We start from the raw sequence: 22,510 nt of genomic DNA on the forward strand, positions 1-22,510 counted from the left end.
TTGGGTTAACCAAAGCCTGTTTTCTGTTATTATTAACCTCACCTGGCTAAAAAACAAAAACTGACTCGTGGAATGATAACATTAAGGGAAGATTTCTAGCATTAAGAAACCAAATGAGAGGAGGAAGGGAACACAGCCTCCGCAAAATACTTTAATTGTGGAAGAATTTCCCTGACCGAGCTTTTGGTTATCTTTGTGACTGTAAATCTTCCCCTCTCAGTTAGCCCATTGTGACTTCTTTAAAATGTAGCCTTATAGTCCTGTAAATGTATTTTGCAAACTCAGTGTTTAATCTATAACTTAGTCTGTTTACCAATTTGTTCTAATTTAGTTTGTTCAACCTTAATGGAAGGAAACATGAATCTGTTTGATTATGCTTGTGTGACCTTTATGGCCTAAGAGGCCATAAAAATTGTTATTACCTGCTAAATACTTATTTCTCATGATCCGCAGCAATACCGAAGGACTCATGATGACAGTGTTTTCTGCCTCCAAAGAGAGGACTGATGAACTCTGAGTACAGATTAAAGCATGTTTCCTTTCAGTTTCTTCCTTTTTCTTTTTGCAACATAGCTTGTATGGAAATATGTTTTATATGACTTCATATGTATAATGAGAATCATATTTCTTGTGTTCTCAGTGGGTGGGGGAGAATCTGGATAGAGGGAGGGAGTTTGGAAGTGGAAGTATTTTAAAAAATATTTCTCCATCTTTCTAATGTAAATTTTCTCTATAAACTCCAATCTTGATTCAGAGTTATTTTTCTGAATCTTGAACCTGTGGTTAAGCATAATAAAACCTAGGTCTCCGTAAAATCTCTTTAATTTCTGCGTTGTAGTAGATTTATTCAACAGTAGTAAGGTACCACATGAACTCAAAGAGAAGATATTTCTCGCAGAACACTGGAAACGACCATCTAGACCAACACATTCACTTTACAGATGAGAAAAAAACTTTTAGGTCCCAAAGAGATTAAATGACTTGTCCACAATTGCACAGGTAGTAAGCGAGAGAGCCATGATTCAAACCCAGGCTCCCTGATGTGTGTGTCCTGCTTCTCCAAATAGGCAGCAAGCTCCTAAGGCTCAAGAGTCTTCATACTCCTTTATTTGTCATTGTGCCTACCAGACAGAGTAGGGGCAGTCAGTCAGTAAGCATTTAGTAAGTGCCTACTGTCGTAGGTGCTGTCATGCACACACACGTACACATACATATACACATATATATATATATATATATATATATATATATATATATATACACAGCATACATAGCATTTCTTTGTTTTTATTTAATTTTTTCAATTCATGGTTATTTATTTTCTTTCCCTGCTACCCTCTCCCCTACCAAAAAGAAAAGAAATTTTTAAAACAAATATCCATAGTCAAGCAAAACTAGTTCCTGTATTGACTATGATCAAAAACTTGTGCCTCAGGGCGGCTAGGTGTTGCAGTGAATAGAGCACTGACCCTGGAGTCAGGAGGCCCTGTGTTCAATTCCAACCTCACACACTTGACACTAGCTGTGTGACCTTGGGCAAGTCACTTAACTCCAATTGCCTTGCCTCCCCCTTCGAAACAATCAATCAAAAAATATATGCCTCATGCTGTAGATACAGTCCATTACCTCTTTGTCAAGAGGTGCGAATCAGTCTGTAACAAAAGTGTTGTCAGAGCATTACTGGTTTTCCTGGTTCTGCTTGTCTTCCTCTGCATTAGTTCATGCAACTCTACCCAGGTTCTCTGAAACTATCCCTTACATCATTTATTAGAGCACACTAGCATTCCGTTCTATATATGTACCATATGTACCATAATTTGTCCAGTTGTTCCCCAGTTGTTGGATACCCTCTTAGTTTCTAGTTCTTTGTGACTTCAAAGAACAGTTACAAAAGTCCATATGGGACTTTTGCTTTCTTTGGGGGTATTGGCCTAATAGTGATCTCACTGCGTCAGTGGACATGCATAGTTTGGCCACTTTGGGGGCATAGTTCCAAATTGTTTTCCAGAATGGCTGGACCGATTCACAGCAACACTAGCACTGCATCAATATATCTGTTTTCCAACAATTCTCTCAACAATTGTCATTTTCCCTTTTTGTCTACTTTGCCAATCCATTTCAGAGAGTATTAAATGAACAATAATGATAATGACAGCTCTCTCCATATATACACAAACATATACATACATGTGTATCTATAACTACACATGTGTATATGTGTATGTGTGCATACCTATGTATATTATATACATACATATGTAGATTCCTTGAGGAGGGAGCTCAAGAGAAGAAGTCCAGACTAAGGTAGAGAGAGAGGGTTTAGTGAGAATGGGGTTGATATAGGTAGGTAGGGATGAGGGTAGTATTAAAATGACTGACCAAGGAGTTGAGTCTAGCCAGACAGAGCTAATGGACTGAGGGAACTGGGAAAGTTTGAAAATTTTAGTTCTTGCTGAGGATAAAGTGTAAATTGAGAAGATGAGGTGGAGAAGAGGTGAGAGCTAATGGATGAAGAAGTTGTATTTGGAAGGAAAGACTATGATGTCTTCCCTGCCATGAAGATTCACATCCTGGAAGGAGCCTTCTACTCCTCACTCTCTTTTATCCCATAGACCCAGTCATCGCCAAGTTCTTGTCTTGTTGGCCCTTTCTCCACAACATCTCTTACTACTATACCTTCCTCTTCATTCACATGGGTTTCTTGCCTCATCACCTCTTACCTAGATTTTTGAAATAGCTTTATCATCTTCCCTGGCTCTAGTTTCTCCCATCTCTGACCCATTTTCTACATAGATGCCAAAATGAAATTCCTAAAGCCAGGTTTGACCATGTCACTCCCCTCCTCAGTACATCCTTCTAGTGGTACCATGCTTCATTTAAGATCTCTAGTATTTAAAGCCCTTTACAGCCTCACTCCAACCTCCCTTTCCAGGCTGATTATTCTATTTCACACACTCTCTGTCCAATACAAATTCACTTTCTTGCCTTTCTTAACACTTAACATTCCGTCTTCCATTCTCATTCCTTTGACCCCATTCTTACCTTTTGGTATGTCTCGCTCTCTCTTTCCCTCAAAACTCAGTTTAAATGACACCTCCTGCATGAAGACTTTCCTGATCTTACCTAGTTAGTAGTGCCTTACCTCCTCTATAACTTTGCATTTCATATACTTACTTATGTTCATGTTGTCTTTCCATATAGAATATAAGCTCCTTGAGGGCAGGAGCTGTTTTATTTTTGTTTTTATATCCTCTATAGTGCCTGGCATATAATTGTTGTTGTCCTTTGTGTTCAAAGAGGACCAAAATGACATCACCATTGTGAAGTGAAATTTCAGTGTGTTTGACTGTGGCTAATCAGACCAGTACAAGGTTGGAATGCTCTACCACAGGTTGGGCACAGATAGTTCATATGAATATTTGGGGTGGATATCCCAAATTTGCACATCCTGTGTTTACTTTGTGCTGTCTCAATTCTGCTTTGCTCAAAGAGCACAGCACCTTTTCTTATGTGGGCATGCCTTGCTGAGTGGTCCTGTGCCAGTGTCTCCCATGTTTCACAGTCAAATCCAAAGTTCTTGAGAGAAACCTTGAGAGTGTCCTTGTATCATTTCTTCTGGCCGCCATATGATCGCCTGCCTCATGCAAATTCTCCATAAAATAGTCTTTTTGGCAAGTGTATATTTTGCATTCGAACAACATGGCCAGCCCATCAGAGTTGCACTCTCTGAAGCATAGTTTGAATGCTTGGCAGTTCAGCTTAAACAAGGACTTCAGTGTCTGGTACCTTATCCTGCCAGGTGATCCTCAGAATCTTCCCAAGACAGTTCAAATGGAAGCAATTCAGTTTCCTGGCATAGCGCTGGTAGACTGTCCATGTTTCACAAGTATATAACAATGAGGTCAGCACAACTGTAGACCTTCAGTTTGGTAGTCAGTCTAATACCTCTTCTCTCCCAAACCTTTCTTCGGGGCCTCCCAAACACTGAGCTAGCTCTGGCAATGTGTGCGCCAACCTCATTGTCAATGTGTACATCCCTGGAAGGTACGCTGCCAAGGTAAGTGAACTTATCCATAGCATTCAAACCTTCTCCGTTTGTTGTAATTGATGGTTCTACATACGGATGGTATGGTGGTGGCTGATGGAGCACCTGTGTTTTCTTGGTGTTAATTATTAGGCCAAAATTAGCACAGGCAACAGAGAATTGATCCATACTTTGTTGCATCTCAGCTTCAGAGGCTGCATTGAGTGAACAATCATCTGCAAACAGAAAATCATGCACCAACACTCCCTCCTGGCGTATAATAGACATTTAATAAATGCTTATTAATTAATTCAGGCAGATGAGACCCAACACTAACATTTTTTTAAAAATTGATATTTTTTGTTTTTACACAGCCTAATTTTGTCTATATACCTCCCCTAAAAGAACCATATCATACAACAAGAATTTTTTTAAAAAGAAAAAGGAAAAAACCCCAACAAAACCAATCAGTACATCAAAGAAAAATCTTACAATTTATACAATATTCTATAGTTCTGGACCCCTCACCTCTGCAAAGAGTGCAGTGAGGTGTCTTCTCATGTCCTTAGGGCCATGCTTGTTTTTTTGTAATTTTGCAGCATTCTTCTTTGATTATTCTGTGGTGATGGTTCTTTCCATTTACAGCAATGGAGTTGTGTTTATTGTTTTCTTGGTTTGTTTGGTTCACTTTGTGTTAGTTCACATAGGTATTTCCATGTTTCTATGTATTCATCGTATTCATCATTTCTTACAGCACATTTATGTTCCCTTATATTGATGATCCACACCTGCCCTTCCATCCATGTGTCTGAGACTGGCAGATCTCTTGAGTTTGGAAGTTCAGAGGTGTAATAGGCTAAACCCAAGTGGATATTTGCACTAAATCCTTCATCAATATGGTGAGTTTGGGAAAGATGGGGGGTGGGCAGAGGTGCCAGGTTGTCTAGGGAAAGGTAAACTGATCTAGGTTGGAAATGGAGCAAGTCAGAGCTTGTATGTCTATCAGTAGTGGGATTGGGCCAGCAAATGGTCCCTACATTTTCAGCCTTGGTGAGAGAGGGAGACTCAGTCTTTTTTATTTTTATTTTTTAATATTCCATTACATTCTTATACTTTGGTTAACCATTCCCCAATTGATGGGAATCTTCTTTGTTTTTGTTTTGAGTTCTATGCTACCAAAAAAGTACCACCATAAATATTTTGGTGTATGTACGGCCTTTCTTTTTATCAATGATCAAGCTTAGAGGTAGAATCTCTGAGTCAAAGGATATGGACATTTTAGTCGCTTTATTTACATAAAATTAAATTGCTTTTCAAGATGGTTGTATTAATTTACAACTACACCAACAATATATTAGTATGACTATTTTTCTGCAACCACCCACAATTGGCTATCGTTGACTATCATCTTTTGTCATCTTTGTCAATTTGTTAGGTAAGATGAAACCTCAAGGTTGTTTTGAATTGCATTTGTTATGATTTGGAGCTTCTTTCATGTGGTTGTTAATAGTTTACAATTGTAAACAGTAATTTACCATTCTTCTTTTGAGAATTGTGTATGTTATTTGATCAGTTCTCTGTTTGGGGAATGATTTTTGGCCTTATAAATTTCTATTAGTCTTCTATGTATTTTGGATACCAAACTCTTTGGAATAAATTTGATACAAATGTCTTTCTTCCTTTCTTCCTTCCTTCCTTCCTTCCTTTCTTTCCTTCTCTTTCTTTCTCTTTCTTTTTCTTCTTTCTTTCTTTTTCTTTCTCCCTTCCTTCCTTCTCTTCCTCCTCCATCTTCTTCTTCACTACTTTAATTTTTCCCTTACCTTGAATTGATTTTTTTATGCAAAAACTTGTCAATTTCATACAATCAAAATTATTTGCTTTATCTTTTGTAATGCTTCCCTCCCATGTTTGATTAAGAATATATCACCTACCCAGTTTATATGTATTTATAAATATGTATTTATGTGTACGCACACACATCCACACACATATATACATATATACGATCTGTTTCTCTTCTAATTTGTTAACAGTATAATCTTTCATTGTATATACATTTTGCATTTATTGTGCTATATGGTATGAGGCCAATACCAACATTTTTAATGGAATATTGAAAACATGGTGTCACTACAAATTTTAGTAGCATATCCAGTTTGTTGATCTGTTCATTCTTTCTTTTATTGATAATAAATCACTCATTGAACATTTATTAAGCACCTACTATGTGCCAAGCACTGTGCTAAGTGCTAGGGATACAAAAAGAGGCAAAATTCAGTCTTTGCCCTCAAGAAGCTCACAATATAAAAGGGAGACAACATTAGACAAATATCTACCAATAAGCCATATACAGGATAATGGGAAATAATTAACAGAAGAAAGGCTCTAGAATTAAGAGGGACTGGAAAAGCCTTCCTGAAAAAGATGATATTGTAATTGGGTTTTAAAGAAAGCCAGGGAAAGTTGGTAAGTGGAGTTGAGGAGGGACAGTGTTCCAGAAATGGAGGACAGCTAGAGAAAATGGCCAAAACCAAGAGATGGGCTGTCTTGTTTATGGAACAGTAAGAAGGCCAGTATCACTGATCAAAAAGTAAGATGTAAGAAAAGGAAAGGTAGAAGGGGCCTAGGTTATAAAGGATTTTGAATTCCAAACAAAGGATTTTGTATTTGATTCTAGAGATAATAGGGAGCCACTAGAGTTTATTGAGTAGGAGGTAAAGGATGACATGATATGTCCTGTGTTTTAAGAAAATCACTTTAGTGGGTGAATAGAAGATGGGTCGATAAGGGGAAAGACTTGAGGTGAGCAGACCCACCAGCACACTATTGCAGCATTCCAGGCATAAGGTGATGAAGGCCTGCATCAGAAACATGGAAGTGTCAGAGGAGAGAAGGGGACATATTTGACTGATTTTGCAAAGTGGAAATTGACCGCCCTTGGCAACAGATTGGATATGAGGGCTGAGAGACAGTGAAGAGGCAAGGATGTGTCCTAGATTGTGAACCTGATAGTATTCCTTTCTATTACTAGAGAAGATTGGGGTATGTGTGTGGGGGGAAGGGGCAAAAATAATGAGTTTTGTTTTGGACTTGTTGAGTTTAAAATGACTACTGTGCATCCAGTTTGAGATATCTGAAAGGCCATTGGAGATGTGAGACTAGAGATCAGCAGAAAAGTTGGGGCAATATCAGAGAATCCTCCATATAGAGAAGGTAATTAAATCCATGGGAGCTGAATGAGAATGCCAGGCAAAGCATAGAAGGAGAGGAGAAGAGGTCCAAGGACAGAGTCCTGTGGGATTCCTATGCTTATAGGGCATGATTTGGATGGGGATCCAGTAAAGAAGATTAGGAAAAAAAAAAAGTGGTCATAAAGCATGAGGCAAATCAAGAGAGTGGAACCCAGAGAAGACCAAGAGAAAAGAGGAGAGAGCGATCAACAGTGTCAAAGATTGTAATGAGGTCAAGGAAAAAGAGGACTAAGAAAAGGCGATTGGATTTGGCAACTAAGAGATCGATTGCTTTGGAGAGAGAGAGAAGTTTCAGTGCAATGATAATGTCAAAATGATCCCTGAATTTAGAGATATAAAATTTTCTCTGATTACTGCTTTGACTGAATTCCACAAATTTTGCGATGTTGTCTCATAACTGTTATTATCTTTAGTGAAATTATTTTTTCCATAATTTGTCCTTTGAGCCACGTTTTTTAGGACTAAGTTATTTAGTTTCCAATTAATTTTTAAGCTTTGATTCAAATTCTTTTTCTTAAATGTAATTTTAGATAGTGACCGGGGGCGGAGCCAAGATGGCGGAGTAGAAACACACAAATACGCTAGCTCCGAACCCACAGCCCATGAAATATCCGTAGTAAAGAGCCGCCAATAAATTCGGGAGCAGGAGAAGCCACATAATAGTGGAGCGGATAAGATTTCTGTTCCAGAGGGACCTGCAAACCTCTTGCAAAAGGTCCATCACGCTGCGGACGCAGAGCCCAGCCCAGCCCTGCACCGGCCCCGGCAACGAGAGGAACAGATCCGAGCGGACGGGATCTCCAGCGGCCGCGTGGGTCCCTCCACCCACAGGTGACGAGGGTCGGTGAGAAGGTCTCTTTGGTGGGTCGAGAGGGGAGTGGGGTGCCCTCATACTCAGGCCCCCTCGGAAGGCAACAGCGGAGGTGGGAGCAGACCGGGGCTCCCCAAGCAGGCAGGAGCCTGGATCCATTGTTGAAGGTCTCTGCATAAACCCCCTGAGGGAACTGAGCCAGAGAGGTGGCCCTGCCCCCACCTGAGCACCTGAACTTAATCTCACACTGAATAGCAGCCCTGCCCCCGCCCAAAGCACTGAGGCTGGGAAGCAGCATTTGATTCTCAGACCCCAAGCGCGGGCTGGGAGGATCTGGAGGCAAGGTGGGTGTGAGGAGAATATTCAGAGCTCAAGTCACTGGCTGGGAAAATGCCCAGAAAAGGGAAAAAACTAAGACTATTGAGGGTTACTTTCTTGGTGAGCAGGTTTCTCCTCCCCTCCCTTCTGATGAGGAAGAGCGGTGCTCACCATCAGGGGAAGACACAGAAGTCAGTGCTTCTACATCCCAGCCCACTCAGTGGGATCAGTTCTGGGAAAAGGTCTTAAAGAGCCCAAACAATCTTCAAAATCATGATAGAGAGGTGGAGGAAAAACTGGGAAGAGTAATAAAAGACTTGCAAGCAAAGTATGAACAACAAATCAGCACCCTGCTAAAGGAGACCCAAAAAAATGCAGAAGAAAATAACACCCTGAAAAATAGGCTAACTCAATTGGCAAAGGAGGTTCAAGAAGCCAGTGAGGAGAAGAATGCTTTGAAAAGCAGAATTAGCCAAATGGAAAAGGAGATTCAAAAGCTCACTGAAGAAAATAGTTCTTTCAAAATTAGAATGACACAGATGGACGCTAAGGACTTTATGAGAAACCAAGAAATCACAAAACAAAACCAAAAGAATGAAAAAATGGAAGATAATGTGAAATATCTCATTGGAAAAACAACTGACCTGGAAAATAGATCCAGGAGAGACAATTTAAAAATTATGGGACTACCTGAAAGCCAGGATCAAAAAAAGAGCCTAGACATCATCTTTCATGAAATTATCAAGGAAAACTGCCCTGAGATTCTAGAACCAGAAGGCAAAATAAATATTGAAAGAATCCACTGATCACCACCTGAAAGAGATCCAAAAAGAGAAACTCCTAGGAATATTGTGGCCAAATTCCAGAGTTCCCAGGTCAAGGAGAAAATATTGCAAGCAGCTAGAAAGAAACAATTCAAGTACTGTGGAAATACAATCAGGATAACACAAGATCTAGCAGCTTCTACATTAAGGGATCGAAGGGCATGGAATAGGATATTCCAGAAGTCAAAGGAATTAGGACTAAAACCAAGAACCACCTACCCAGCAAAACTGAGTATGATACTTCAGGGGAAAAAATGGTCTTTCAGTGAAATAGAGGACTTTCAAGCATTCTTGATGAAAAGACCAGAGCTGAAAAGAAAATTTGACTTTCAAACACAAGAATGAAGAGAAGCATGAAAAGGTAAACAGCAAAGAGAAGTCATAAGGGACTTATAAAAGTTGAACTGTTTACATCCCTACATGGAAAGACAATATTAGTAACTCTTAAATGTAATTTTATTACACATGGTCAGTAAGAGATATATTTAATATATCTGCCTTTTTGCATTTGTTTGTAAGGTTTTTTATGCCTCAATACATGGTCAATTTTTGTGATTATGTTATGCACTGCTGAGAAATAAGCATACTTCTTTCTAATCCCATTCAGTATTCTCCAGAGATTTGTCATATCTAACTTTTCTAAAATTGTATTCAACTCTTTAATTTCTTTGTTATTTATTTTTTTGGTTTGGTTTATCTAAATCTGAGAGGGATAAATTGAGGCCTCCCTACTATCATAGTTTTACAATCTAATTCTTCTCATAATTAATTCAACTTTTCCTTTAAGAATTTAGATACTATACCATTAGGTGCGTATATTTTTAAAAAATTTATTTAATATTTTATTTTTCCCAATTACATGTAAAAACAATTTTAACATTCTTATTTTTTTCAAATTTTGAGTTCCGCTCCCTCCCTTCTCTCTCTCTCTCCCATTGAGAAAGCAATGTAGTCAAGGTGTATGTATGTTTTGATTGGTACTAATTAATTGGTATTAGTTCATTGTCTATGGTACCTTTTAGCAAAATGTAGTTTTCCTGCCTCTTTTAAATAGATCTGTTTTTGCTTTTGATTTACCTGAGATCATAATTGCTCCCCCTGTCTTTTTATTTCAGCTGGAGTATAGTAGATTCTGCTCCAGAACTTTACTTTAACTCTCTGTGTATCTTTCTGTTTCTGGGTATTTCTTGTAAACAATATATTGTTGGCAAGAGATCAATGTATACTGTAACAGCAATATTGAAACAGTGATCAACTGTGAATGACTTAGGTACTCTGATCAATACAGTGATCTAAGACAATTACAAAGGACTCATGATGAAAAATGCTCTCCACCTCTAGGGAGAGAACTGAACTCTTAGTGCAAATTAAAGTATAACTTTTTCACTTTGTTTTTCTTTTTTTTTTCAATATAGCTAATATGGAAATATGATTTCACATGTATAATTAACATATTGCTTGCTTTCTAAATGAATGCAGAAGGGAAGGAAAGAATTTGGAACTCGAAATATTTTTTAAAAGAATATTAAAAATAAATAATTTTTAAAAGATAGAATAAAAAACCCAACATATTGTTGGATTGTGGTTTTTAATACTTTCTGCTATCCTGTTCCATTTAATGGATGAATTAATACTATTCACATTCATAGTTATGATTGCTAACTGTGTATTTGCTTCCATTCAAGTCAGGAGGACCTGAGTTCAAATCTTACCTCAGATGCTTGACACTCACTAGCTGTGTGACCTTGGGCAAGTCACTTAACCCCAATTGCCTCATCCTGGGTCATCTCCAGTCATCCTGATGAACATCTGGTCACTAGATTCAGATGGCTCTGGAGGAGAAGTGAGACTGGTGACCTGCTCAGCCCTTCCTCACTCAAAACAAAGTCAAGTGCAAGTCATGTCATTATTTCTCTGATGGCATGGTCTTCTTCAGCACCAAAGGATGAGTTCTCATACTTGTTCTTCTCTTTTTTTCCCCACCTCCTCTTTAAGAGTCTGTTTTACTTCTGACTAATACTTTCCTTAAATTGCCTTTTCTCTTATTCCCCTCCGTTCCCTCATGTATACTTTCCTCTTTTAACCAATTCAAATGAAAGTGAAGTTCAAGTGTTGTCTGTCCTCCTCCCCCAACTGTGTCCTCCTTGTATGAGCCCCTCTTTGCCCACCTCATTTATGTGAGATAATTTCCCCTATTCTTTTTCTTCTTCCCACCATCTTCCATTTCATTATTTTTCCCTACCCATTCCATTCTTCTGCTAAGATCATCTGAATACAACGGACTCATACTCAGGCCATCTATCTAATTAGACTCCCTCCATGACTTCCAGTGATGATGAAATTTTTAGGTGCTACATGTATCATTTACCCATACAAGCATGTAAATATTTTAATATTATTTAGTCCTTTATGATTTCTCACTAATGTTTACCTTTTTATGCTTCTCTTAACTCCTATATTCAGTCATGTATCAGATTTTCTATTCTTCTCTGATCTTTTCTCCAGGAAAGCTTGGAAATTTTCTATCTTGTTAAAAATCCGTTTTTTCCCCTTATAGGATTATACTCAGCTTTGCCGTATAGTTATTCTTTGTTGTAAGCCTAGATTCTTTGCCTTCTGGAATATAATGTTCTAAGCTCTCCACTTCTTTATTGTGGTGGCTGCTAAATACTATATGAACTTGATTGTGGCTCCTTGGTAATTGAATTCTTTTTTCTAACTACCTATAGTACTTTTTTTCTTTGACCTGGCAGCTCTGAATTTTTACTACAATATTCCTAGGAATATTCATTTTGGGATTTCTTTCACAATATGACACAATATTTTAATTTCTACTTTGCCTCCTGATTCTGAGATAACTGAGCTGTTTTAATTGAAGATTTCTTGAAATATGATGTCTAAATTCTTTTTTGTTCATGGCTTTCAGGTTGTTCAGTGATTCTTAAATTATTTCCCTTTGATCTGTTTTCCAGGTAACTTGTTTTTCTGATGAGCTATTTTACTTTTTATTCCTTTTTGGTCTTTTGACTTTATTATTTCTTGATGCCTCATGGAGTCATTAACTTTCATTTGGCTAATTCTAATTTTCAAGAAGTTATTTTCTTCAGTAAGTTTTTGTATCGCTTTCTATTCTTTTTTCTTATCTTTCTCTTTTCTCTAGCTTTTTCCTTTTTTCTCATTCATTCCTCTATGGTTCTCAGTTGGTTTTTAAAATAAATTTTTAGCTTTTTCTTTAATGCTCCTCTATGAATTCTTATTGAACTTGTGTCCCAACTTCATTTTTCTTTCAGGCTTTGCTTATAGATGTTTTTGAGTTATTCTCTTGAGTTTGAGTCTTGAGCATTCCTATCAACATAATAGCTCTTTGTTGTCAAATTCATTTTTTTTGTTTATTTGTTTGCTCATTCTCCTAGCCTACTTACTGACTTTGGAGTTAATGTTGGACTCCACTTCTGTGGGAGATGGAATGTCTGACCTGAGCTTCTATCCTCTTACATCCTTCTGTGGCTTTCAAACCCCAGTTAGGGACCCTCAAGCTTCCAGTGCTCCCAAAGTAATGTGATCCAGTGAAAGGTCTAGTCAATGTGTTGGTTCATTTTGGAAGGAGTACTCCAGTACTTCAGAGATCTGTTCTTGACTCTCTGCCAACTTCACGTTGTTATCAGTGACTTGGATCCAAGCACAGCTGCATGGCTATCAGATTTATAGATGATACAGAGTTAAGAGGGAGAACCAGTAGAATGGATGACAGAATCAGGACCTTAAAAAGTTATCATCAGCAAACTAGAACATTATTCTGAATCGAAAATGAAAGTTAGTACAAGGAAAAATTTAAAATTCTACATTTGAGTTCAAAAAATTATTTTTGTACATTCAAATTGAGGAAGATATGGCTAGCAGTTAATTTGAAAAAAATATGGGAGTTTTAGTGTCTTGTAAGGTCAATATGAATCAACAGTATGATGTGGAGTACAAAATAGTCTTAGCCTGCTTGAGAGGCATAACGTTCAGACCAAGGAAGATGATAGTCCCACCAAACTCTGCCCTGATCAGTCCACACATGGAGTAGTTTGTTCGCTTCTGGTCTCCACATTTTAGGAAGGATATGGATAAGCTGGAGAGCATCCACAGGAAGGCGAACAAGGGAGCAATAAACCATAAAATCATACCACAAGAAGACTGGTTGAAGGAACTAGAGTTGTTTAGCCTGGAGAAGAGAAGGTCTTAGGGGAAGATCATAAATATGACCACTGTTCAGATATTTGAAGATCATATGGAAAAGCGATTAGATTTGTGGTACAGTTTAGTTGGGTCTGTCATTGTTAAGTGACTCCAACCTCAAAGGTCTCCAAGTAACAGCAGCAGCAACGAGTGGAGACAAAATATAACAACCCACATCCAAGAGAGGCAACTGCTCAGTTGTTAGCACACCAAAGGGCTTTGAACATCTTCTGATTTGCAAGAGTATTAGCCTACCTCAGAACACAGATAAGTATTAGACAGGTGTTCTGGAGCTTGCTTGTCCCTGAGTTTGGATGATTTTTTTTGGCATCTTTAGGAGGGAATTATTCTACTTGAAGTGGATACTGGTCATACCTCTGGCTTTACCTAGATATCTAAGTAAAGTCTCCCTCCAGTGATGCACACTCATTCTGCTTGAGCCCAGACAGTAAGACTAGGAGCAGTGGGAGGAGGTTTGTTTGTTTACAACAGTTCCCCTTTCATTTGAGGTCTTAGATGTTGCAGAGTGAATTGGTGGTCAGATATAGGTGAGACCAGATGGCCTCTGACGTCCCTTCCATCTTTGAATTTCTGTGATGAGGAACCAGGGCTTCTGGATGCCATTCGCAAGTCTGCCATGAACCTAATTTATTTAGGCAAGGCATCCTTTCTTTCTTCTTACAGTGATTTGCACCTACATTGAATGAAGAACATCTTTTTCTTCTAGTAGAATGTGAAAAGGACTGAATCTCTTAGTTGAAAAGGGTTGGACAAATGTTGTGTTCTTCTCCATCCTTGCAGGTGGTAAAGAAGATGATGTTCTCCATCGTCTAGTGAGAGAGCTCATAAAACAAAGGCATTGGTTTTTGAGCAGAAAGTGGTTTATTTGGTTCTTACCACTAAATGCATTCTGAGGCTCTGCCTCTACTCTGATGTCAGTCTCTGGCCTCCAACCAGGGAACTAGAGTTGACTTCTCCTTCCTCAGAACAAGCAGACAGTTCAGGTTCCTCATTTGAGGGTGTACCCCATGCCCAAATCTCTGAACAAGATGGCTAATCCATCAGAGAGGTCCTCAGGGCCTGTGGAAGCTGTCCCGCCCACCTCAAGAAAAACACGGCAGGCTACCAGAAGCCTCCAAATAGCAAAAGAATTGGGTTCTACTCATCAAGAATTCAGTCATCATCCAAAAAAGAGGCCATCCAGCAAAACGCTGGCTCATTCTTCAGAGAGGGGAGAAAAGAGGCGCTGGTATCAAATCCCACTCTCTTCCCACCGGAAGCCTGTCTCAGGACTCTTTAGTAATAGATTTCAGTCAAGCCTGATGGAATACCAGAAGCTACGGGAGTCGAAGAGGATGAAGGTTGGCAAGCCATTCTCCTGTTTCTCTGTTCCTGCTACTACCCAGAAACAAGATGGTGACTGGGCAAGGGTGAGTGAAGGGTATAAACATTTCTCTGTCACCTTTCTCTCTAAGGAACACAGGTAGTAAGAGTGTGTGTGTGTGTGTGTGTGTGTGTGTGTGTGTGTGTATACATATGTGTGTATATGCATATATATGAGTTGAGAGTGAAGAAGATTGCTGTGTTTATTCCTTGTTCTGTCATTGTTTTATTGGGTCAAGTGGAACACTTCACCTCTGGTGCTTTTTTTTTTTACTGGAGGCACCAAAATTGATTCTTCCTATTAACCTGACCCTGTCTTTGCAGTAGTTGGATATTTAATTAACTTGAGTTGAAACACTAGAGAAGAAATTCCTTGATGGAAACAAAGGAAACATATTCCTCTTCACAAAAGAATATGAGCTCATTAAGGTATACTATTTTCCTAAATTTTACTTAACAATAAATTTCTTTCAGGATAAAACTACTAGGGGTTCAAGGACACTTAGAGGTAGGAAGATCAGGACAGCTACTGCTCACCATGAAGGTAATATGTCATTTCTTTATTTCTTTCATTTGTTCTATGGGATTAGTTACAATCATTGATAGGTTACAGACGTTAAGGGAATGAATACTGTTTTAGAATGGATTTGGAACTAAGGCAACAATGTCTTTTCTGGATTTAAAGACGTCCAAGACGAAAAAGACATCCAAAAAGAAGTTTTCATGTCTCATTTGTGTAAAGTGTTACCAGATTCACTGAGGAGCACTTAGTAATTAGAGGAGTAGAGAAACTTGCTTTGTTTGTTTTCTTCCCATATTAATTGCTTACTCTATTAGGTGATTTCTTCTCTTTTAATTTCTTTTATGTGCAAAAGCTAGAAGTTTAATAAATATTTGTTGAATTAAAATGTTGAATCCTTATTTGTTATAGAACAGCAAAAATGTTTAGCATGTGATCATAAGTGTTCACTGTGCCCTGGGTTCCATATAAACTTTTATTATTCTTATCTCTTGTCTTAAAGTTTCCCATTCAAATCCAAGAGCTCCATCTAGTCAAGTGCCTAACCAGAAACATGGATTCTATAGTGGCTTACCGACACAGTGTCTTTTCCATCACTCTTGGGGCCAGGACGATCCAATTTCTGATGGGACCCAGGATCACCACAAGAAACTGAAGATGGACACCCCTAGTGCCTTAGATGAACATTCTCAGCAGGCCTCACAATGCAGCTGGTCCAGCCCCTTAAGGAATACCAGCACCTTTCTCTTGACTGATGAGAATCCTGATGACTTATTTCCTAAAGACTGGAGCCCTCCACCAATTGAATTCCTGTACCAAAAGCCCCCCAATCCCAGCCCTTCGCCACCCCCGAACCTCCCACAAGCCTTAGAGAATAACACTGAGGATGGTGTAGCCCTTGCTATGGAAGAGCTGGAGACAACTTTGGGGCAAGACAGAGATATCACTGAGATGGTAGAATCCACAGAATTGAGTCTATCTCTAAAGACAAAAATCGAAGAGCCTGACAACCATGAGACTTTTTCATACTCTCCGGAAAACTCATGCCAAACCCATTCTGTCAGCTGCCTTTCAGTATCCTCAGATGATCTGAGTGAAGAGTACCTGCAGCTGGACTCTGACCCTGAGGAAGCATTGGTGACTTTGGAGGAGCTGTTCCAAAACATGGCAGGCCCTGGTCAGCAGGTGGCAACATCAGCATTTGAGCCCCAGGACTCAGACTCTCTTGAGCCTCCAGGGTTATCTGCATGGGTCAGTTTTATAGTTCCCTAGATCTCATGGCAAGGCATATGTTTACTAAAATTCCTTTCTTGACTTTATCCTATAATTCCTTGGTTTGGCTATGATTCAAGGCCCTAATGGAGAAACACAGACTCATATTCAGCTTGGAGTCTTTTGTAGCTGCATACTAGGTATACAGTGGCCTGGATGGGTTTGACAGATCCCCATAGAGACTTTCTGTGCTTTGATTCTTTGAAAGTTCAGTTCCAAGAGGTCCTAGTTTCTGAATTTTGGACTTCAAGATTAGAGTCTGTGGATTGAAGGAATAATTTTTAGGGAAACAGGGAGATGAAGCAAGAAAAATATTTGTAACAGAAAGCTTTATTGTAAGACATAGAATATGGAAATATACCTTGGCACCAAGTTAGGTTCCAGTAATCTAGACTAACCCTAATCAATTGAATATAGAACTAATCTGAAAATATGTCAGTTAAATTAGTCTTAATCAGTGAAAAACAAAAACACAAAACCCCCACAAAAGCTAGTAGTCTTGGAAAAACTGGTTATGTCTTTTAGGAAAGGTACTTGTTAGAGTTTTCATCATTCTCTCTGCTAGCTCTGGAAAATATCCCTTTTCATTTGAGGGCCAGTCACTTGAACTGACATCTTACATTTTTTTTCTCTCTCTCTTTTCTTTCTTGCTACTTTTTCTCCAGCTTGACCCCAGGACTCCCAATGGCTATGTCAACAGTTTAGATTACTTGCTACAGGAGAAGAAGTAAGTAATAATAAGAATGAAAATTAATCACACACATGTATATGTATATATACATATGTGAATACATATATTTGTGGTTTGTAAAGCTCTTTGTATCTGTGACGGGAACTATCTCTAAACTCTCATTATTGTGAAGCATTAAACCTAGAACAGTTTCCTGGGATGGACCTTTCCTTTGAAGGGCACGCTGAGAAATTCTTTTTAAAAATATTGTTGATGAAACAAAGTCCCCGCATACCCCTTGGATATATACCTGATTACTCATCTGTGCTGTCATGGAGTGAGATATCCCCAAAGTGAATCTGGAGGATGGAGAAGTAAAGTGTGGTGGAAATTTTCTCACAAACCTACTGTAACTGCTTGATAAATTCTAACTAGTAACAGACATGTATAACAGGTCAATAACCAAAACAGAAAAGAAAGGTATCAAAGCTGTGCTTCTCCCTCTCTCTCCTCCAGGCTTTTGTGTTCAGTGGGCTAAGTCCTCAAGGGTATTTTCTCCTATTTTTTGTTTCTATTGATTTCATTACTTTACTACTGTTTGCTATATTCCCCCTTGCCACTGTGAGAACACAGAGATCAGATTCAGTCTGCCTGGTGAAAGTGTCTAAGGGCATTGCTGAACATTCACCAGATCCTCTTTTTTCAGTATTCCTCATTCCTGGATGTACTATCACTATTCCCTGAAGTGAACCTCCTATAGTATGAACCCTCGAGTGAATCTCCTGTCGTACAATGAGCTGATGGACATACCTTGTTTACTCTCACCTCTTATATCTTTGCCATGCTGTGCTCCCTGCTGTGAATACCTTCCTTCTGCCCTTCTGTCTTTTCCATTTCCAAGAAACCTTCCCTCATCAAGCCACGTTATGGGGATCTCTCCTTCCTCGGCACTCCTGTAGCATGTTATCTGTACCCAGTCCTCCCGTGCTTGATCATGTATTACCTTGTATAGTTATTTAACTGTTATTTCTCTATGACTGGTTCCTCTAATGGCATTGCAAGCTCTTTGAGGACTGGGATCCTGTCCATATTTTCCAGTTACCCAGGCTTGCACCTTTATCCTTTATTCTTAGCTTTCTCTTATCTCCCAGATCTACATGAACATGCTACTTCAGGCCCTTTATATTTACTTGTCCTGAATTATTATAGTAGCTTTTTAATTGGTCTCCTTGTCTCCAGTTTCTCCTCTGTCTAAACCCATAAATTGACATCGATGCCAAACTGATATTCCTAAAGCACAGATCTGACCGTGTCATTTCTTTCTTCAAGAATATTCACTGGTTCCCTGTTGCCTATAGGATAAAATCCAAACGTCTCGGTTTAGCATTTAAAGCGGTCTCCCTCCCAACTCCCAGAATGAGTTTATGTTGCTGCTATTCATACGCAGTGGATAGAGCACTGGGCCTGGAGGCAGGAAGACACTTCTTCAGGAGTTCAAATCGGGCCTCAGACGCTTAGCTAGTTGTGTGACCCTGGGCAAGTCACTTAACCTGCTTTGCCTCTGTTTCCTCATCTGTAAAATGAGCTGGAAAAGAAAATGGCAAACCACTCCAAACAGGGTTACAAACAGTTGGACACAACTGAACCAGTTCAACAACAATAATAACTTCCAGTTAAACTGGCCTACTTGTTCCCCATGCATGCCTTTTCATTTCTTGCTCCAATGACTTCCTACAATCTGTCCTTCCAGCCTGTTTTTCACCTTCACCTCTTGAAATCCTCAACTCAAGTTTCAAGCCATAACTCACCTCCTATGCAAATCCTCTTTTGATCCCTTTCTCCCCCCAAATTTTAGTGGTTGCCCTCTCCATGCTCTAGGAAATTGCTTTGTATGTATTTTTTTATCTACTTTATTGTTTACATGTTGTCCTCCTTCCCCACCCCAAACCTCCCCATTCCAAACTCCAATAAAATGTCAGTTCTCTTTCACTTTTGTTTTTGTATTCCTAGAACCTTGCTTAAATAAGTACTTGTTGAATTGAGTCTTCTACTTCTTTATATCTGCGGTGTCACTTGGAGCAATGCTCTGATTATTTGGGCTTTTATGGGTGTGGGGAGTCCCTTCACTAAAGTCTAATTTGTCTGTAATTTGGTAGATATCAGAGGGAGTTGCCTAAGGCACCAAGAGGTTAAGTGACTTGAACATGGTCCTAGAGCTGGTGTCAGAGGAGGGATTTGTATCCACATCTTCTTGACTCTAGGCCCAGCACTATCCACTAGATTATCCTACCTCTCTTTTATGCTGTATATAATGCCCAGTAAGTACTCAACAAGTATTTATTGAATGAGTGGATAAATGTTGGGGGCCTTGATGTGTAATCATATTTGATAGTGCTTTGGTAAACTCTGGTGAGCCTTACTCTCCCAGAAAGCCACTTTAGAAATTAGTTTTGGGTAGCTTTTGAAAGAGTAAGAGTATCTACATGAAACAGGAATATGGGCTGTGAATTCTACCCTGGCTCCTGCCTGCCTGGCACTCACAGTAGTTGCCCTGGAGCAACCTCTAACAATCATTGTATGGTTTTTGTCTGTCTCTTCTGTAGGAATCAGAATGTGGGGAGAGATGAGTGGGAGAAGCCACTTCTGGGAAGTGACCCTGGAGATGACCCTAGCCTTGCTTCCCTAGAAAACCCTGAGGATGATTATGGAATGCTTACACATGAGCATAGGTAGGAGAGATGCATGCCATAACAGCTGATGAAAACCTAGCTAGTGAATGCTAGCATTTTGTTTGTTTGCTCTTAATGATAGATTCTTACATTGTTTTCTGTTTCATTGGTTTCCTAGGTTGCTAGTGGACAAATTCTGTATAAAGCTATATATGATCCCAACCCTTCATCCAGGCGAGGTTGTGTTTTTGTCTCAGAGCTACTACTCGTCCTGCACCCTGGACCGTACCAGTCTGGTGCCTCGGAACAGTCTGGAGGAACTCTTCTTCAGGTAAATATAAGGAATGGAGTTGGAAATAAATCCGCCTTTGAGAGCTGGGGGGTAGGGGTAGGGCTGCATTTCCATGCTACCTTATACAGTAACTAGAGGGGGACATTATTTGGCTTTTGAGAATATGCAGGATCAGGGAATTAAGTACAACCAAAAGCAAACATAAGGATTCCAAAGGTCTTATGTTCTTTCTTTTCCTTCCTTTCTTCCTGTGTCCTCATTTTGAGCTCTCCCATCAGCACAAGTATTTATGGAATAATCTTCTATGTGCCTAGCACTGTACTGAGCATTGGAGGTGATTCAAAAGAAGTGGAGGGCATAATACTTCCCCCTCCAGCTGTTTACAGTGCTCTTGGGAAGTCATGATTTACAAGTGTTACCTACTTGGTTGTGATCAGGTTTTGTTACCATTTCTTTCTTCTGCACTGCCTCTATCCTGAAGTTACTCTGACTTAGCCAGAGTGGCTTAAAGTAATTTAATAGGGACCTTCACCTAGACATTTTACAACGAAGATAGTGGCTTGCTTTTAGAAGATACTAGAGGAGGCCAGACAGAAACACGTTGGATGCACCAGAGGAAGCACAGACACTGAGTTTGTGTGTGCTGTCAGTGATCTCTGGAACAGTATTTCTTCTGACTTCAGAACCTTTGGGAACCATCAGACTGTGCATTTCCCTTAGCAATTGGCCCTGCATCGAGTGTCATCGTGATTAGAAGTCACCTTGCCCTACTCCTGCACGCTTTCAGGTGATGATGATTCCATTTTCCCATTTTGTGACTTTGATTTCGGGAGTGTTTTTCAACCAAAGTCTGTGGACTTAACTCCCTTTCACCTGGTAGAGCCAGGAGATGTAGAAGTGGGTGGGAGGGGTAACATGAACTGCTATAACATCAGACACCCATTTAAACTTATACCTTGGTAGTTTCAGATTCATTTAGTAAAGAGGTTAATTGATCTTATATGTAAGAGCTATGAATACTATAGGAATAAGGGCATGAATGAGCCATTTGATAAATTATTAATTGTTAATTAAAGTCTTTATAGGGACAATTAAGTGGGAAAGTGGATAGACCGCAGGTCCTGGAGTCAAGAAGACCTGAGTTCAAATCCAGCCTCAGGCACTTGCTAGCTGTGTGAAATCCTGTTTACCTCATCTGTGAAATGGGCTGAAGAAGGAAATGGCAAACCACTTTGCCAAGAAAAGTCAGATCCAACTGTCTTTATATTTCTCTCATGGGGGCGCTCTTTGGTTGTGTGGCTCAACTGCTGCCTTCTTTAAGCTTCTCAAACAGCCTATTATTGAAATATTTATTCATTGAAGGAATGCAAAATTTGAATTGACCAACAGGTGGTGCTACGCTTGAGCCTCTTTGATTTTCCTCTGGCACATACCCAAAATAGCCCTATCTTTCCTAAGAGGCTGCCGGATCAGTCTGTCTGAAAACACTTAGGCGGCCCCCACACTACCATAAACAGTTTGAATTAACCCTTCACTGGCAGAATCTGAAATTAATCTGGGGATGGCACAGAAGATTGCTCCAAATATTAAAATATGAAACTGATCTCTCACTGTCTGGTTCCACTCCCAGATCATGGCCCACTGCATTCATGAATGCAGATACTTAACTTGCCATGATCACATATTCTTTCATTTCATTGAGTAAAGTGAAAAGGAAGATAACAACAGCAGTGCTTTATATTTTGCAAAGCATCTTACCTGTGTTAACTCATGGAATCCTCCTATCAGTTCTATATAGACATTTGCTTCTAGACATCTCCTAGCACTCTTCCTGATTGCCCTGCCCTCCCAGATAATGATGATGATGATGATAGCTAGCATTTATATAAAACTTTAAGGTTTGCAGAGCATCTTTAAATATCTCATTGGATCCTAACAGCAAACCTGAAAGGTAGGCGATATTATTGTCCCTATTTTACAGATTAGGAAAATTGAGGCAGACTGATTAAATGGCTTACCCAAGGTATTACCCAGCTATTAAGTATCTAAGGCCAGATCTGAACTCGCGTCTTCTTGACTCCAGGTACAGTACTCTCTCCACTGTGCCACATAGGTACCAGCTATTTGGGTGCAAGAGGAGGGAATCTATGTCAAATGTTCTCATGGAGAACATTCATAGAAGGGGAGAGGTTGTGCTCCCCATCTTGGAATCATGGACTAAAAACAAAATCAAGCAAGGAAGGTCATGAAGGGCT

The 22,510-nt window shown here is 39.4% G+C and overlaps 1 protein-coding gene across 5 annotated transcripts in view; it reads left to right on the forward strand.

Moving 5' to 3' along the window:
* The window catches only part of FAM178B (family with sequence similarity 178 member B), a 160,289-nt gene that overhangs the window by 18,229 nt on the left and 119,550 nt on the right, over nt 1-22,510 (forward strand). For 3 of the 5 annotated variants that reach the window (XM_072633788.1, XM_072633784.1, XM_072633785.1), the window contains 7 exons: nt 4,779-4,923; nt 14,251-14,879; nt 15,307-15,376; nt 15,855-16,603; nt 17,290-17,351; nt 19,898-20,023; nt 20,142-20,294. In XM_072633788.1, the coding sequence (XP_072489889.1) occupies nt 14,478-14,879; nt 15,307-15,376; nt 15,855-16,603; nt 17,290-17,351; nt 19,898-20,023; nt 20,142-20,294 (1,562 nt within the window). In that variant the 5' untranslated portion in view covers nt 4,779-4,923; nt 14,251-14,477. The remainder of the gene's footprint in view (nt 1-4,778; nt 4,924-14,250; nt 14,880-15,306; nt 15,377-15,854; nt 16,604-17,289; nt 17,352-19,897; nt 20,024-20,141; nt 20,295-22,510) is intronic. The other 2 variants (XM_072633789.1, XM_072633790.1) reach the window with 1 other exon arrangement.

The sequence above is a fragment of the Notamacropus eugenii genome, chromosome 1, assembly GCF_028372415.1.
Source record: "Notamacropus eugenii isolate mMacEug1 chromosome 1, mMacEug1.pri_v2, whole genome shotgun sequence".
In the NCBI taxonomy this organism is placed as follows: domain Eukaryota; kingdom Metazoa; phylum Chordata; class Mammalia; order Diprotodontia; family Macropodidae; genus Notamacropus; species Notamacropus eugenii.